A 14119-nucleotide genomic window follows, 5' to 3' on the forward strand; every position below is an offset into this window, starting at 1 on the left:
CTGTGCACCTGTCAACATACTTGACGCTGATTCGTCGGTGTGCTTCAAACAACCAATCAGAGGAGCCGATACAACCTGGGTCGGCTGGTTGCCCGGCAGCGAGAGACGCTCCCCCTCGGCTTCGTGCTGCGTTCATGGCCCTTGCGAGAATATTGTAACGGCTGCTGCTGAGGAGGCTGAAATTTGTATTCCAACAAAAGTTGAGCACTAAACGTGTGCATAACTGTATGAACATAAAAAAAATAATCATAATGAATGACATAAATGGCAACATTTCCACTTTCCACACGTTTTGATGTGCTTTTCGGATCAATAGAGCCACATTAGTTATTAGAATCAACGGTGGAAGAAGAAAAATAATGGCAGAGGACAGTGATCTTATTTGACCTGTTGCATGAGGAGCCTCTCCCATCCACTTTGTATGAGATATTTTAATTGTTTTTGTAATTTATTTATGCACTATCTTGTAGGTTTACACTATTTCTAAATGAAACGCCATTGAGCTTCACAGTAAAGGCTTTGGTTTTCATTCTATGCGAAAAGAGTAACAATGAAGTTAAAAATCTGAAATGGCTAATTATCAGTGTCGCCACACCCTAAAAATGTAATCTGATTACTGATTGAGTCTCCCCTTTAAAAGTAACTGAATTGCTTTACTGATTAGTAGTTTTTAAATTGGCTAAGTTAGATAACAAGTTACTTTTCAGTTACTTTCAGCAGCTGCCGACAATTATCAGATTTTTACTATTACACATATTTATTAGTACATAGTTGTAGTCTGTTGTTGCACTATTTTTCTATTTAGATATTTGCACAACCTGCTCTATAAGACCCGTTAATAGTCTTTCATTGATTGATTGACTGAAAAAAGGTGGGCTTATTGAAATGCTAAGGTTTATTGATGACATTAGTTTGTTCCTATTCTTCTGTGGTTACCTGAACGCACCGTCATTAGACGTTCTCAGATTTGTGGGGCATCACCGAGTTGTAACAGTGAAGACTGCCACCTGGTGGCTGTGAGAGTCAACAGCGGCTGTCAGGAAACATTACCAGGATGGATAGAAGATGAATTAACATGCTTTTAAAAGGTTCATCGCTTAAAAGCCAGCCAATGTTCAGCGATTAGAAAAAACTACACATGCTCACCTTCGTATAGACGTGTAAAATAAAGAAGTCATATGGAACCTCTTCACACTACCCACTTCATAATGTGGATATTTTCTTGTCCATTCTGCACTCCCCCTATTTTCTTTGCTTTTTACATTGTTTGGAAGTAACGTTGAAGATTTATACCTTTGTGTTATTCTTTCCAATGTTTCTTTGTGCTTCTATAAGATCAGCAAAAGACAACGTCTCCTCACATTCATATCATTCTATACAGAGGTGTTTACTCTCATTTGCTTTTCCTCAGATACTCTGATTTCTTTTCAATATATACTGAATATATATTACTTTTTTCCTTCCTCTCAGTATTTGTCCTCATTTATCATTTTGATTTAGCCATGTTGATGTCAGTTTGCTGTGCGAATGGATGAGAACAAGAGATTAAAAAAAGTTAGATGCCATAATAACATTATTATTATTATTATTATTATTAATCATCATCATCATGTACACCTAACACACGCTTATAATTGAAAATGTAATAACTTTTTTCATCTATTTGTTGGACCAATATAAGAATAAACATGATTTTCTACTAGTCTAACATGGGTTCACATGATTGTGTTTTTTTCTTAAAAAATGAGAATGTGTACTCGAAGTCAGGTGCTTTTTTCATCACACACAACAAAATAAAATATTAGAACACACAATATTGAAAATAACACACTGTGGGGACGTTGGGAGCTGATGTAGTTCCATTAAATGACATGTGGGGGCGGTGGGGAGGTGTGATTCCAGTCTGTAGTTCCGGTGAGCGGCCAGTGGGGGCGCTGTGAGCAGCTCTCCTGGTGGTGACCGCCGCCGCGGGAGAAGAAGTGTTCAGTTGTAGTTCACTTCTTGAATGACAGCCGAATTTAGTCCACACCTTGTCGCCGATTGGAACACATTTTTCCAAACTTCAACGCAGCGTTTCTGAGACTCTGTCCGGAAGTGTTCGTGGAAGAAATATGCGGGACCGAACCAAAGAGCTCGGAAACGTGAGTCTTAAAGTTAGCGGCTAACGTTAGCCGCGGTGCGCTAACAATGCTAACTTTCTAAAGTTCCCCAACTGAGTGAGAAAGAAGGTTTAAAGCTCCTGGTTGTGTTCTGATCACTAAAACCCACACAGTTGATGTGGTTAGCGGGTCAACGTGAACAAGTTTGGTGGTTTAATGGGTCTGAGAAAGGACATTATAGTGGTTTCCGTTTATACCGAGCGGCTCCAGGCCGGACGGGAACAGGGCAGGGCTGCAGGGCTGCAACACACACACACACACTCACACACTCCTCACTGTCTCACGCTGGACCTTGTTCTCCCCCGATATGACCGCAGAACGCAGAGGCTTCCGATGACGACGAGGAGGGCAAAGCTCTGATGATCAGACCTGGAACATCTTCAGCCAAAGATGACAAGGAAAATGACGCTTTCTTCAAAAAGGTCAACGTCCTTCAAACATGTCAGCAGAGAAAGTTCACTCAGGGCCAGATGAAGCTGTGGGACATTGATCAGTGGCGAAACATTTCACTTGTATAGTTTCATCACATCCATCCACACACACACACACACACAGACATTCTCCAAGGGATTAACAAAGTATGACAAAATATAAACAAATAAAGCAGCAGGAATTGAGCCCATCTACTCGTTTTCAGGCTCGTAAACTAACTCATGCATGTTGAAGCATCGTCAACAAACCGCACACAGAATCACCTCGTGCAAAGATCTGACCTTTAGACGACGTCCAGTGCGTTTGAATGCTTTACGTCGCAGATGCACGTGAAATGAAGTTGTGAATGTTTTGGTGGTCGTCAGGCTCAGGAAATCCACGAAGCCCTGCACAACCTGAAGAGGATGGTGTCGGAGCTGGAGAACAAGCAGAAGACGGTGCTGGGCGTGGCGCTGCCGGAGGATAGTACGTTGCCACAGTAACGCTTCTCCAGCACTGTTGTGTCGGTTTAAGCTTGCGGCCGCCGTCCCCCCGAATAACTGGTGTCTCGCTGTGCAGGCATGAAGAAAGAGCTCCAGACGCTGCGGGAGGACATCAAGACGCTGGCCAATCAGATCCAGAGGAAGCTGAAGAGTTGAGTGACCCTGAAGGTCAAAGGTTAAAGGTTCCGTCGTGTCCGAGTGGTTCCCGTCGTACAAACCAGACTGTCTGTCCACAGGTATCGAGTCCAAGAAGGGAGACGAGGACGGCAAATATATTCCCATAAACATCCGCATGCAGCGCACTCAGGTACATTTTTTCAATTTACATTTTTCATCAGTGATAGTTTTGAAGATGCTTTTAGCCCAGGTTGGATCATGGAGGAATATTAATTTGATGTAAACATTCACATCAATACTTTGTTAGTGGTGTTTGTCTGAGACTCAAACACACTGGAATTTTAATTGACAATTCTTTTTAACCTTTTTTTTTTTTTTGGGTCAGTTTGTCAAGAAAACCATTTTCAAATGTAAATTAGTGAGAGAAAAGTGAATTTCTGCCAGGAAAATGAATCACGTCTCCCTTTTGATATTTTCTACGTCTCAATTAAAATGGATTTCCTCGTATCTCACTCCAAAAAAATATAGAAAACGATTTGATTTACTTTGGCACGCTGTTTGAAACGTCTTTTTGTTGGTTGCTCATTAAAAAATCCAAAATTAATTTAAAGACATTGTTAGTTGCAGAGCTGAGACGGATTAAATCCATTAAAATGATTTAATTCTGTGTATTTATGTAAATATTTATTGTAACAAAGTGATTGAAGTTTCTTCTTTAGCCTTTTTTGACATTTAAAACCAAAATATTGAGTAGATTGACCCGGATCAGTTTGCAGATAATTAGATTGAGATTATTATTATTATTATTATTATTGACTCTCCGCCCTGACGTCCCCTGCAGCACGGCGTCCTGTCCAAGGAGTTCGTGGAGCTGATGGGCCACTGCAACACCATCCAGTCGCAGTACCGGGACCGGAACGTGGAGCGGATCCAGAGGCAGCTGAAGATCAGTGAGTACTGGCTGCTCGGCGTCACTTTCACTTTCATCCCGTTTCTTTCTCTTTTGGCTTTGAAGCCACGTGGCGCTCCGAGGCCTCGTTCACGCTGCGGGGAAATGCGACCCAATTCAGATTTGTTTGCTCACAGTGACTCGTAATCCAACCCGTTTTTCCGGGAATGAATCTACACGGGCTGACCTGCGTTGCCAGATTTGGCGGTATCCCCCAATTGGGGAGCCGAATTTTCTTACCGTTTACCTTTGTTTATTTTTGTGACGTTATGGCGTGTTGTTTTTAATTACACATATAGCAGGCTGGTGTTTATTGAGGTGTGTGGGTTTTCTGTTGTTTGGGCTGGAAACAGCGAGTCAGATCTGGCAACCCTGGTGCCGACCGGTGCAGCGTCTATATTTCCTCGGCGTTAAGGAGACGCTTCCTCTGTGGCCAGTTAAACTTACGTTTGTCCTGCAACGTTTTTTCCTCCCAGCCGGTAACATCGTGACGGACGAGGAGCTGGACTCCATGCTGGAAAGCGGGCAGACGGACGTTTTCACCCAAAACGTGAGTTTGTGAAACGAGTGCGGGACTTTTGAGCAAGTCGTAGTCGAGAGTGAACCCGAAACGAGGTGGTGACAGACTCTTGTCCCGTTGTCTCCGAACGGCTCGGACCGGACGGCGGCTCTGGTAAGAAAACGCAGAGCGGCGAGCAGCTCGTAGACCCAGACGGTAGCAGGTAGTCCGTACGGGAAGTCGGCGGCGCCAGAGTGAAGTGACGTTTGAACCGCTTGGCTTCCCGTCGCTCAGATCCTCATCGACGCCAAAGCCACGCGGCAGGCGCTGAACGAGATCGAGTCCCGGCACGACGAGATCCGCAAGCTGGAGCGGAGCATCAGGGACCTGCACGACATGTTCCAGTACCTGGCCATGGAGGTGGAGGCTCAGGTATGGCTGCAGGCGACGGTGGTGGCGGCTCCTCGCCGGGCGAGGCGGCGCCGCATTAAGGTGTTTGTCTCCCCGCAGGGCGAAATGGTGGACAGGATCGAGTCCAACATCACGCAGTCGTCCAACTACGTGGAGAAAGCCAAGGAGAACACGGAGAAGGCCGTCACGTATCAACAGAAGGCGCGCAAGGTAGGACGAGCGTCTCCACTTTTAACTCTTACTAGTTCGTAAAGTAGAATCCAGCTCGTAGAGCATCTTCCGCCTTTCTTCCCGATTAGTTTTTGAGTTTGACGGGTTTGTCCTCCTTCCGCAGAAAAAAGTTTGGATCGCGATCTGTCTGGCCATCCTCATCCTCATCATCGCAATTACCGTGGCGTCCTCCTTCGCCTAGTCGCTGTGGACGGATCCAGACCCCCCCCCCCGCAGACCCCCCCAATCCTCGAACCATTAGACAAGCTCACAGGACGCACGGGTGGAGTCGGCATGTTTTTATTCCCGCTCACATTTCATGGCGGTCGTCCTCCCGAACCCAGCGTCCCGTCACCATGGCGACCCGGCCGTCTCCTCTGGTGTTTAAACTCACGACTACAATCGACGGTGTCCCTGCTGCAGCTTTCTGCTCTGCAAAACAAAAAGAAAAAGCAGGACGATTCTCAACTGTTACGTCGCTCCTCCCCCTCCCTTCAATTAAAAGAGAAAAAAAAAAAACCGAGGAAATACGTGACCTTGAGCGAGGCACACTGCAGTATTGAAACCCAACACTGGCGCTGGTCATACTGTACTCAGGAAAACTGTTGTTACGTTTGTGTTTCTGGATGAATTGGAGGCGTAGAGATCGATTTTATACGGTGGAACTTTTCTTTCACGGGCAGACTAATATACGTGTACATAACCTTTATTGCTGGTGATTAAAATGAAATTTATACAGATGATTTTTTTTTTTTAAACTTGAAAGAGATTTCAGGCTGCCTACATGTAAGAAATGTAAATACAGATGTGTGTGTGTGTGTGTGTAAAATGATTATCCCGTTGCTTGTTTTTGTTGTTTTGCCGTCTTGAGCACAAGAAAGGAAGCGGCTCCTGCTTTTATCTGGGTGGTATTTATGATTTGAACATTGTGAGCTGCTACCGCAACACAAGGGCTTGTGAACCGTGCCTTCGACGTCGTGCACTAACACTGAAAGGGATGAAGAGGAGTTTTTACCCGTAACAAGTTTATGTGTTTGTACTGGCTCCGCCTTCTGATTGGACCTTTAACCCCATGGTTCCTATTTTGTTTTTTACGTTTTGTCACTCGCTCATGATTCTCCTGTAAACAAATAAATTATGTGTCTGAGTCCACTCTGCTTGGGTTTGAAGAGTTTCTAATATAAAATCTTACGTTTTGATGTAAACACTGAATGAGTCACAGGTGGAGGCGAACGTTGGATTATCAGCGATGTCACTCATTTTTTTTAACGTTACAATTAGAAGTTTCCCTCCTTCCCATCGGATGATGCATCAAGATTATCGTAGTTTATGAACTGGATCTATTGTCTCACAATAAAATCATGTTCTCCACATCATCGGCCTCATAATCCAAACATTTGTCTCTTGAAAGGTTGAAATCTGAAAAAAATTAAATCTTTGCTTGTAGGATTAAATGTAGAGGACCAAATGTGCCAAAATTAAATAAGTTAATTTATTAAAATTGGAATTGAATATGAAATGACTAATTAAATGTCAAATTCCTTAAAATTAGTAATTATTTTGCTATTTACTTATTTCATAGTCTAAATGTGCCAAAAATTTAAGAAATACACCATTAAATGTCATTAAAATTGGAATTAAATGTACGACTCGCTTCATTAAAATACCAACCCATTTTATGTAAAAAACATTTAAATATTTCACAATTTAATTATTTCCCGACCCCATTTCTTTAGTTTTCTATTCATTTTCCTTCCAGTGTGAAGTTTGCGCGTCGCCACTAAAGGAAATATTTGGGTATTTAAAAGGTCATTGAGTTCCCGTCCTGCTGGTGCGATTTAAAAATCACTCAGAAGCGACCGATCCTGTCATTTCTCACCTCTTTTCAGATTCAAGCGTCAATAAAAGTGTCACAAAACTTCAGCTAATTTTTGGTCTTTTTATTCAACTGTAATAGTCTTATTTTTCAAGTAAAACAATGTGGAATTACAAGGGATCGAAAAGGAATGCAACAAATAAAAAGAGACAAACGAATCCAAAAAAAAAAAGAAAAGAAAAAAACAAAAACAAAAAAAAAGTAGTAGTAAGACCATCACCGTGAACCACGCGTCCCCACCAGATCCCACCTTCGCTCACAACAAGTAAATCGACAATTTACAGTCATCTGGAACTGCACCGGTCATTTTATTCACACGTTTTGTCCCAAGTGCATTTTTCTCCATTATTTTATCTGTACAAGAACAGAGAGCGACGATGTGATGATGGCAGGAAAAGAAAACATTTTAATTTTCAGGTTTTGAAAGAGGACAAAAGTAGTTTGTCGGGGTTTTTTTTTTTTTTGTTTATTTTGTTGTTTTTAATCTAATTTGTTTGGCTTTTTTTTCTTTTTTTTTTTTAAGTTAGAGAAGATTAACACCCGGCTTCAGGTGCGTCACAAAGGCAATCGGGTTCAGAAACCATTTGGCCGACGAGGCACTCTTTTAAACACTTGTCGCCTTTCAGCAGGAACACTTGACGGAGGTGGACTTTAACTGCAAAATAAACCGCCTGTGGAAAGAACCGGGGGAGGGGCAGTGGTGGACTTTCCAAATACGAACTACTTTTAATAGATCGGGCGACATCCGGGACCAATCGATCGCGTCACTACACCGACCAAAAAAAAAGCCGGCTGTGCAAATGAGGAGGAGGAGGAGGCCGATTTGAGACGAGTCCAACGACGAGGAGAGACGAAGCTCCAGCTTTTAGTGCAGCAGAGATCACACTGACAGATCCGTTCATCTTCCTCACACCCCGGAAGAAATCAGAACGTACGGAAAACGTATCAACCGACTACAAACAAACGATAGTCAGGACCAAATTTCTCAAAACCAAACTTTCTAAAAACCGCCGACTTACAATACAACTGGTCACTCCAAGGTTTATTTTTAAACGTCACACAAATTACGGGGGGGGGGGGGGGGGGGGGGGGGGGGGCTGTTTAATCTCATCTTAACACGGAGGGTCCGAGTGCTCCAGTCTTTAATGGTTACAGTACGTAATGTCAACTAACGTTCACCTCTTGCGGCGGTGAAGCTTTTCCCGCCGCACCGCCTCCTCGCCGCGCCACCGCAGCGACACTTTTGTTTTTATTTTCCCATCAGCCCCAGCGGCCCGAGCCGAGCCGCCCCCCCCCCTCCCCCAGCAGTCCGTCTGAGTGACGAGGGGACCGGGTCCAGTTGGAAAGCGACGGGGAAGGGGCCTGCGGAGTGAGGGCGGTCCCTGGCTTGTGCGGCGCTCCGTTCCCTTGCGGTTCCCTTAAGAGTGCAGACAAAGCAGCAGCCACTGGGGGGCGCTGGCGTGCCGTCGCGTCGTACTCTGCAACACCCTTGCTTCAATTGTTCGTAAAATCCCTTTGGCACTCTGGTCATGTCTTGTTGTGACGCTGGTGGCTGGAGGAGGAGCGGGTGCTCGCCGCCGGCGACCGGGCCTGAACCGCCGCCAGCGCGGCGACGCTCCGCAGCACCCGGTCGGGCGTCCCCTCGTTCCCCGAGCCGCTGGTCACCGCCTCCGGCGGCGGCGGCGGCGGTGGCTTCGGGACTCTCCTGCCGTCCTTGCGGCTCTCCCTGCGCCGGCCCGGCTGGTCCCTCTTGGCCCGGTCCAGGCTGCGGTCCCGCTCGCTGCCGGAGGAGGCGGCGCGGGAGCGGGAGCCGCGGCGCTCCGTGTTCTGGGAGCTGATGCTGTGCGTGCGCCGGCTGCTGTTGCTGCTGCTGCGGCTCCGGCTGCTGCGACCGCCGCAGTCGCCCTCGCCGTCGCTGCTCATGCTGCTGCAGGCGCTGTGGCCGCGAGACGACGACCGTCCCTCGGCCTCGCCGTCCTTCGCGCCCGACGGCTTCCTGCCGCCGCGCTCCTTCTCCTCGGGCTTCAGCCTCTTGTACTCCGCCTCCAGTGGCGGGACCAGAGAGCCGGGGCACTGTCTGGTGGAGCGGGATGGCGGGCGGCTCGTCTGGTTGGGCGCTGAAGGTTTGCTGCTGCTGTTTTTGTTGTTGTTAAGACTTACAGAGTTATTTTGGGGCGACGTGGGCACAGCTTTGTTTTTGGACTTTTGGTTTTTGTCCGCGGAGGCTGCAGATTTGGCTCCAGGGTCTCTCCGTGTGGTGTGACCGGGAGTGTCCACACGGCCTTTCATTGCCAGGAGCTTGGCCGCCGCGTTGAGCGCAGAGCACCGTTTCCCCAGCACTTCTGGCTCGGGTGGCAGCGGCGGCGTGCTGTTGGTCTGGGCTTTCCCGTCTTGCGAAGGCTGCGACACGGCCGATTTTCTCTTGATCCTGACGGAAGACGTGTCGCTGCCGGACTCGCCTCCCGTCGACGTGTTGGTGGTGTTCGATGTGCTTTTGTCGGAGCCATCTGCAGGCTTGGAGGCCTTCCTCTCCTTCGTGCCCTTGTCCTTCTCCTGGTCCTGCAGCCGGCGCTTGGCCGAACGAGTCAGCCGGTTCTCCTTTCGCGTCTCGTCGCTCTCCGAGTCGGTGGAGGAAGAGGAGGACCTGGAGCGCCTCGCTGAACGGGAAGTCGAGGTGGTGGACTCCTTCTCACTGCCGTCTACATTCCTCTCCCCGCTCTCTTCATTCTCCTCCTTCCCAGCCTCTGAGGTGACGTCAGTTCGCTTCTTCTTGGCGGGAAGTCTGTTCTCATAAGTCCTCTTGTGGTGAGCGTGGCGCGTGAGCGTTGACGTCGAGCACCCAGACGACGGCGAGGAGGAGCGTGTCGAATCCTGGCTGCTCTGACGACTCAGAGACCTTTTGGGCCGAGGAGGTTTCTGATCCTCGTTGGTTTTCTCTGCCGACTGTGGGCTCTGATCTTTCTGCAATGTGGTTGAAACTTTTGCATCTCCTGCAGCCTCTTCCTCCTTTTCTGCCTTGGACTCTTTGGTTCCTGACGAACTAGCCACCTTTCTCCTTTTAGGTTGAGACTTGCACCCCGTTTGCTTGTTGTCGTCAGTCTCTTTGCAAGAATCCGCTTCTGCATCCACTTCCATTTCTGAGTCACTTTTAGAGTTCTCAAGCACCGACTCTGCAGACTGCGTCTCCGATGAACCACCAGGGGGCGCAGGGGCAGGAACAGCAGTGGATCCAGGGCTTGGTACGTGGACTGTGGTGGTTTGCGTGGTGGACACAGGCGGAGCCGCTGTGGTACAGGTGGCAGTGCACACCTGGGTCGCTGTACAATTTCTGCTTTCATCTGCAGCTAACTTTTCTACGGATGGCATTTTAGGTGTGGAAACCGTTTGTGGCACTCCGGTGGGAGTCGTCACAGGGGTCTCGGTAGTTTTTTCTTCAGGTGTTGCCACCAGGGGGGAACCAGAGGTATCTAGTTCAGAAGGACTTGTTACAAGGACTGCTTCCGTTTGGGGCGACGACGTTGACGCAACCATGTTTGCCTCAGAAGAGGTAAGGACAGTTGTACTCGGGGCAGGGACAGATGTGGTGGGGGTAGATAGAGGTGTACTAGGGACAGATGTGGTGGGGGCAGATACAGGTGCACTTGGGGCAGGGACAGATGTGGTGGGGGCAGATACAGATGTACTCGGGGCAGAGACAGATGTGGTGGGGGCTGACACAGATGGACTCGGGGCAGAGACAGATGTGGTGGGGGCAGATACAGGAGTACTTGGGGTAGGGACAGATGTGGTGGGGGCAGATACAGGAGCACTTGGGGTAGGGACAGATGTGGTGGGGGCAGATACAGGTGCACTTGGGGTAGGGGCAGATGTGGTGGGGGCAGCAGATACAGGTGCACTTGGGGTAGGGACAGATGTGGTGGGGGCAGATACAGGTGTACTTGGGGTAGGGGCAGATGTGGTGGGGGCAGGTACAGGTGTACTTGGGGTAGGAACAGATGTGGTGGGGGCAGCAGAGCAGATTGGAAGAGGTGGTGCAGCACCAGATTTGAGAGGCTCTTTAGTTGACCGAGTCGGTGCAGGTGCTTCAGTTGCCAATGGTGCGGTTGAGGTTTTGCCATCGGTCACATTAGTCTTTGCCTTGTCTGGTAAAGATGGCGCTATATTTACATTTGTAACCGAGGAAGATACAGACGGAAGTTTGGGGATGGCTGGGCTTGCATTTACTTGATTTGTTCGGACTGTTGTTGGAGCTGCGGACTTTGACGGACAAGCTTGCACTAGTTTTGTTTGGGTCGTTGAGACCGATGGAGTCGTTTGGGTTGTTTTTACTGTTGGGTTTGATGAACAGGCTTGTGCTGGTTTTTCTTTCACTGATGTAATGGCTTGAGGAGTTTTTGCCGTCGTTGGGTTTGATGGACCGACGTGAACAGTTTTTATTGTCCCCGTTGGGTTTGATGGACAAGCTTGAGGGGCTTTGACGGTAGTTGCTAGGTTCAATTGACTAGTTTGAATAGTCTTTGCTGTAGTTGTTGGTTTTGATGGACTCACTTGAGGTGGTGTTATGGTCGTCGTTGGGTTTGATTGATTAGTCTGCACTCCTTCGACAGCAGTTGGATTTAACAGACTCGTTTGAGGAGTTTTAACTGTTGTTGCGTTTGATGGAATAACCTGGGCAGTTTTTACTTGGGCTGCCAACTTTGTTGGATTGAGTTGGGCTGGTTTTATTTGAGTTGTCATCACTGGAGCTGAAGTTGAAGAGGTCGACTTTGGTGAAGTTGGGCTCAGTGAAGGTGACGACACCTTGGGGGTGGCATGAGTCGTGGTTGCAGCAGACGCCACAGAGGATTTCGTTGGGTCCTTGACGGCAGCAGCTTTAGTTGTGAGTGATTTCACTGTAGTGGTGGCTGGTTTCAAAAATCCTGGAGCTCCTGCAGAAGTCCCTGTCAATGTGGCTTCGACAGCCACAGCAGGCAGAGTGGTAGCAGCTGGTGGAGCAACTGTGGTGGGTCTGGCAGAGTTAGAGTCTTGTCCCGTCATTTTCACAGTCAGAGCTGAGGAGCCTGGCTCTACGGCAGCTTCAGCAGCAGTGGCAACCACGGAAGTTGGAGCGGTGGAGGAGACGATATTGGTGGATGGCGATGGGGAGGTGGTAGTGACTATGACATCGGTACACGAGGACAGTGGGACAAAGGATGCAGAAGAAGTCTGTGCCTCTTGAGCTGCACTGAGACTATGAGTGGAGGTAGGAACAGGAGGAGGTTCAAGTGTCGCTGGGGTCTGGACTGAAGAAATGGGTTTACAAGCTTCATCCGTCTTCATTACGAGTGCTTGATTGGGAGCAGCATTAGAATCCTCGGTCTTAGTGTCTGTTTCCTCTTTGGTTGACGGCGAGGTCATATTTGTGTTGGCAGCAACGGGGGTCAGGGTCTCCGACGGGACCGAGTGCGAGCTTAGTTCAAGTTTCGATGTGGCAGACGCTTCAGAGTTTTGTCCTTCACCAGTAGCGTCTGACACGGTCACAGAGTCTTTGCGGGGACGACCCCTCTTACGTTTCGGGGAAACAGGGGGGTTCTCTTCCTCGCTCGGCGAAGTGGGCAGGGGGCTAATTGTGTTGTCAGACTCTGGTAATCTCGGGGGAGTCTTAGGGGGCCGGCCCCTTTTTCTTTTTAATGGTGTTGCAAGAGAATTCAAGCTGGACTCCGCGGAGCTCAACGCCGTCTCTTTTCCAGGCACAGAGTCTGTTTTCTTGGACTGGTTTCCTCCTCGTCCACGTCCCAGAAGTTGCTGCTGCTCTCCCAGCTGAGCCGCCATGCGTGATTCAGTTTCCAGCCTTCGTCGCACAGGGAGATTTCTCAGCACCGGCATGTCGGGAGACAGATGAGGTGCCGAGTACGATGGATAGCTTCTGACAGGCTGCGGGACAACAGATGGACTTGGGGTGGGGTCCTGGTCCTGAGGGGATTTGGTAACAGTCGTTTTAGTTTTGCCGTCGTTGCTCGGGGACGTGTTGTCTTTGTTCGGATCGTCGGCGGTCTCTTCAGCTACCGCCTCCTCTACAGAGCCTCCAGTGCCACTCCCCCGCCGCCGCCGCCTCCTCGGCTCCTTCTCCTCCACCACGGTGACGAGACGGCCCGGGAGCTTCCGCAGGACTTTGGCCGATGGAGAATCCTCAACCAGGCCCCGCAGGACTTCATCATCGGCCGATTGGCGTTTGCGAGGTGATCTGGAGCTGGTGGAGGGGGGAGACATGGCACTGTGGTCTTTACTGTCGTCGTCTTTTGTCTGATGGTCCACGGGGCAGCCGGAGGCCAGTGAGGACTCCGAGACCTTCCTCTCGTTGCTCCCGTCCTTCTCCTCTCTCGCCGCTTTGGAGTTCTTGCTCTCAGTCTCTCCTACAGTGGGATGTTTCCCCGCAGGGGGCGAGGCGGTGGTAGGGGAAGGCACTGGACTGGGATGTGTCCGGGTTGGTTGAGTCCTGGTTTTGACCGCGTGGTGATCTCTGGCTGGCGACGACGCCTTCGAGGGCTTGGAGTCTTGGAGCCTGGCTGAAGAGGAGGTTTTGGGGTGTGACGGGGTGGCAGACACGGCGCTGGTGTCTTTGGCAGCTCCCCGTCCTCTCAGACCGCGGAGTCTTTCAGGCACTTCTCTGGGGGTCGTGGGCTCCGGCTCGGTGTCGGGTGAGGCTCCACGGAGCCGGCCGCTGGTCCTCGTGGAGGTGACCGTCTTGTCTTTGGGTTTGCGGCCGCGGCGGGAAGGCGGTGGCTGAGCCGGCTCCGCAGAGCCGGGCCTCGACAGGAAGTCGTCGTCATTGTCGTCAGATGAAGCGTGGAGCTTGAGGCCTTCCTCTTTGGCCTGATCGAGGCCTTTCCTGGCAGCTTCCACCTGCTCCTGAAAACACACACGCGCACACACACGCGCAAGGGTCAAACCTCTGCAGCTATGGACTTTATGATATCTAGTTTCCATAACAACAAAAAAAAACTA

The 14119-nt window shown here is 49.3% G+C and overlaps 2 protein-coding genes across 3 annotated transcripts in view; one reads left to right on the forward strand and one right to left on the reverse strand.

Moving 5' to 3' along the window:
• Window positions 1–1987: 1987 nt before the first annotated feature.
• On the forward strand, window positions 1988–6586 carry stx4 (syntaxin 4). Its single transcript, XM_080516776.1, has 10 exons — window positions 1988–2141; window positions 2477–2581; window positions 2957–3056; window positions 3150–3224; window positions 3310–3380; window positions 4032–4140; window positions 4616–4689; window positions 4933–5070; window positions 5149–5259; window positions 5384–6586. The coding sequence occupies exons 1-10, from the start codon at window positions 2112–2114 to the stop codon at window positions 5459–5461; spliced, it is 891 nt and encodes a 296-aa protein (XP_080372902.1). The 5' UTR covers window positions 1988–2111; the 3' UTR covers window positions 5462–6586.
• A 604-nt stretch (window positions 6587–7190) lies between these two features.
• Window positions 7191–14119, reverse strand: part of srcap (Snf2-related CREBBP activator protein) — a 30745-nt gene continuing 23816 nt past the window's right edge. For both annotated transcript variants that reach the window (XM_080516825.1, XM_080516824.1), the window contains one exon: window positions 7191–14023. In XM_080516825.1, coding sequence (XP_080372951.1) covers window positions 8663–14023 — 5361 coding nt within the window. In that variant the 3' untranslated portion in view covers window positions 7191–8662. The remainder of the gene's footprint in view (window positions 14024–14119) is intronic.

Source organism: Blennius ocellaris, assembly GCF_963422515.1.
Source record: "Blennius ocellaris genome assembly, chromosome: 21".
In the NCBI taxonomy this organism is placed as follows: Eukaryota; Metazoa; Chordata; class Actinopteri; order Blenniiformes; family Blenniidae; genus Blennius; species Blennius ocellaris.

Bases quoted from the DNA above. Each gene is read 5' to 3' on its own strand.
- stx4 (XM_080516776.1), top strand. From the start codon at position 2,112: ATGCGGGACCGAACCAAAGAGCTCGGAAAC. The intron at 3,057-3,149 runs GTACGTTGCCAC...CTCGCTGTGCAG, and splicing joins CGTGGCGCTGCCGGAGGATA to GCATGAAGAAAGAGCTCCAG. The intron at 4,141-4,615 runs GTGAGTACTGGC...TTTTCCTCCCAG, and splicing joins CCAGAGGCAGCTGAAGATCA to CCGGTAACATCGTGACGGAC.